The sequence below is a fragment of the Buceros rhinoceros genome, unplaced genomic scaffold (assembly GCF_000710305.1).
Source record: "Buceros rhinoceros silvestris isolate BGI_N320 unplaced genomic scaffold, ASM71030v1 scaffold23518, whole genome shotgun sequence".
NCBI lineage: Eukaryota > Metazoa > Chordata > Aves > Bucerotiformes > Bucerotidae > Buceros > Buceros rhinoceros.
In genome coordinates this window covers 4194-5510 of record NW_010427740.1, presented here as the reverse complement: position 1 = coordinate 5510, position 1317 = coordinate 4194, and the positions used below count along the sequence as shown (strand labels likewise).

Below are 1317 nucleotides of genomic sequence, written 5' to 3'. Positions count from 1 at the left end.
GTGGGTGAGGTGAGTCGCCCAGGGCCGTGTCTGCAGGGAGGGGTAGGACTGGGACAGCCCCACGGAGACGCAAGGCACTCGCAGGTGCCTTACTGGTGACCCCAGTGCTGCCTCCATGGTGGGATCTGGCTCTCCAGCAGTGGTCCGGCTCCAGTGCAAGGACTGTTCCACATCCACCCTGCCTGTACACAGCAAGCTCTCGCCATGAACAAAACTGCCAACGCCTCCCTTGTTCCCAGGACACACATTTTAATGAAGCGTTGTCGAATCACAAAGCAGAGCAAGGGCTGCCGTGGGTGCGGCAAAGCCTCCTCCTGCAGTCACGGGTGTGCTGCAACAGCTCGGGCCAGCGAGGAAAAGAGGAGCGAGCAAGAGGTGGCCTGGGAATAGTCCTCTTCTGAGCAGAGCCCGCGCTATAAGGACTGGCCGTGGGTAGTGGAGCAGTAGGCCAGGTAGTCAAACTCCTCAATGGGGAAGGTCACAGCGCTCCACTTCTTGTACCTCCTCTTCTCGTTTGGTGTCTCCACCACAAAGTTCTTGATGGAGAGGACGGGCAGCTTCACATGCCGGAAGATAATCTCCATCCCCCAGTCCTGTGCGGGCAGGGAGGGGACAGTCACACCGCCTGCAGCGCAGCGTTCCCGGGCTGCAGAGCCACACACAACAGGGATGGAGGCAGCTCCTTGCTCCCTTGTCCCCCTTTGGAGATGGCTGCCCATGTCCATGTTCCACGTGTGTGTGATCACAGGGGCATGGGCTGAAGGAGACAGCTCCATTCCTCAGCCAGGAGCTGGGGCCCCTCCTGCCCCCCGATGCTGGCTGGGCTGCAGCCCTGGGGGCTGCACACTCACCTGGCTGCACCCACTGCACATGATGCGGCAGCCAGGATCCCAGTCTTTGAAAGTCCGCTGGAACTGTATTTTCCCAGAGGAAACTCTGGAGCTGGGGCCCCGCCTGCCCCCCGATGCTGGCTGGGCTGCAGCCCTGGGGGCTGCACACTCACCTGGCTGCACCCACTGCACATGATGCGGCAGCCAGGATCCCAGTCTTTGAAAGTCCGCTGGAACTGTATTTTCCCAGAGGAAACTCTGTAATACAACCTGCAAGGGGCCGAGAGACCCTCTAAGGATGACAGTCCAGGGGACAAACACGGGGGGCCGGTCCTGTAGTCGCACAGTCCCACAAAGCCCCTACTATCTCCCTGGACCAGCGTCCCCAGGAAGGAGCTGGCAGCAGCTGCTGCCACACCCTGCCTGTCTTCACGCCTGAGACGCCTCCAGGCGGGCTCCGCTCACCCACCCTGCCAGCGCCCGCCCC

At 61.7% G+C, this 1317-nt stretch overlaps 1 protein-coding gene across 1 annotated transcript in view; it reads right to left on the bottom strand.

The window, feature by feature from the left end:
- Positions 1–413: 413 nt before the first annotated feature.
- DHX58 (DEXH (Asp-Glu-X-His) box polypeptide 58) overlaps positions 414–1317 on the bottom strand; it is a gene marked incomplete at its 5' end in the record, with an annotated part of 5024 nt that continues 4120 nt past the window's right edge. The window contains 1 exon segment of the mRNA XM_010142037.1: positions 414–593. Within this exon segment, the coding sequence (XP_010140339.1) occupies positions 414–593 (180 nt within the window).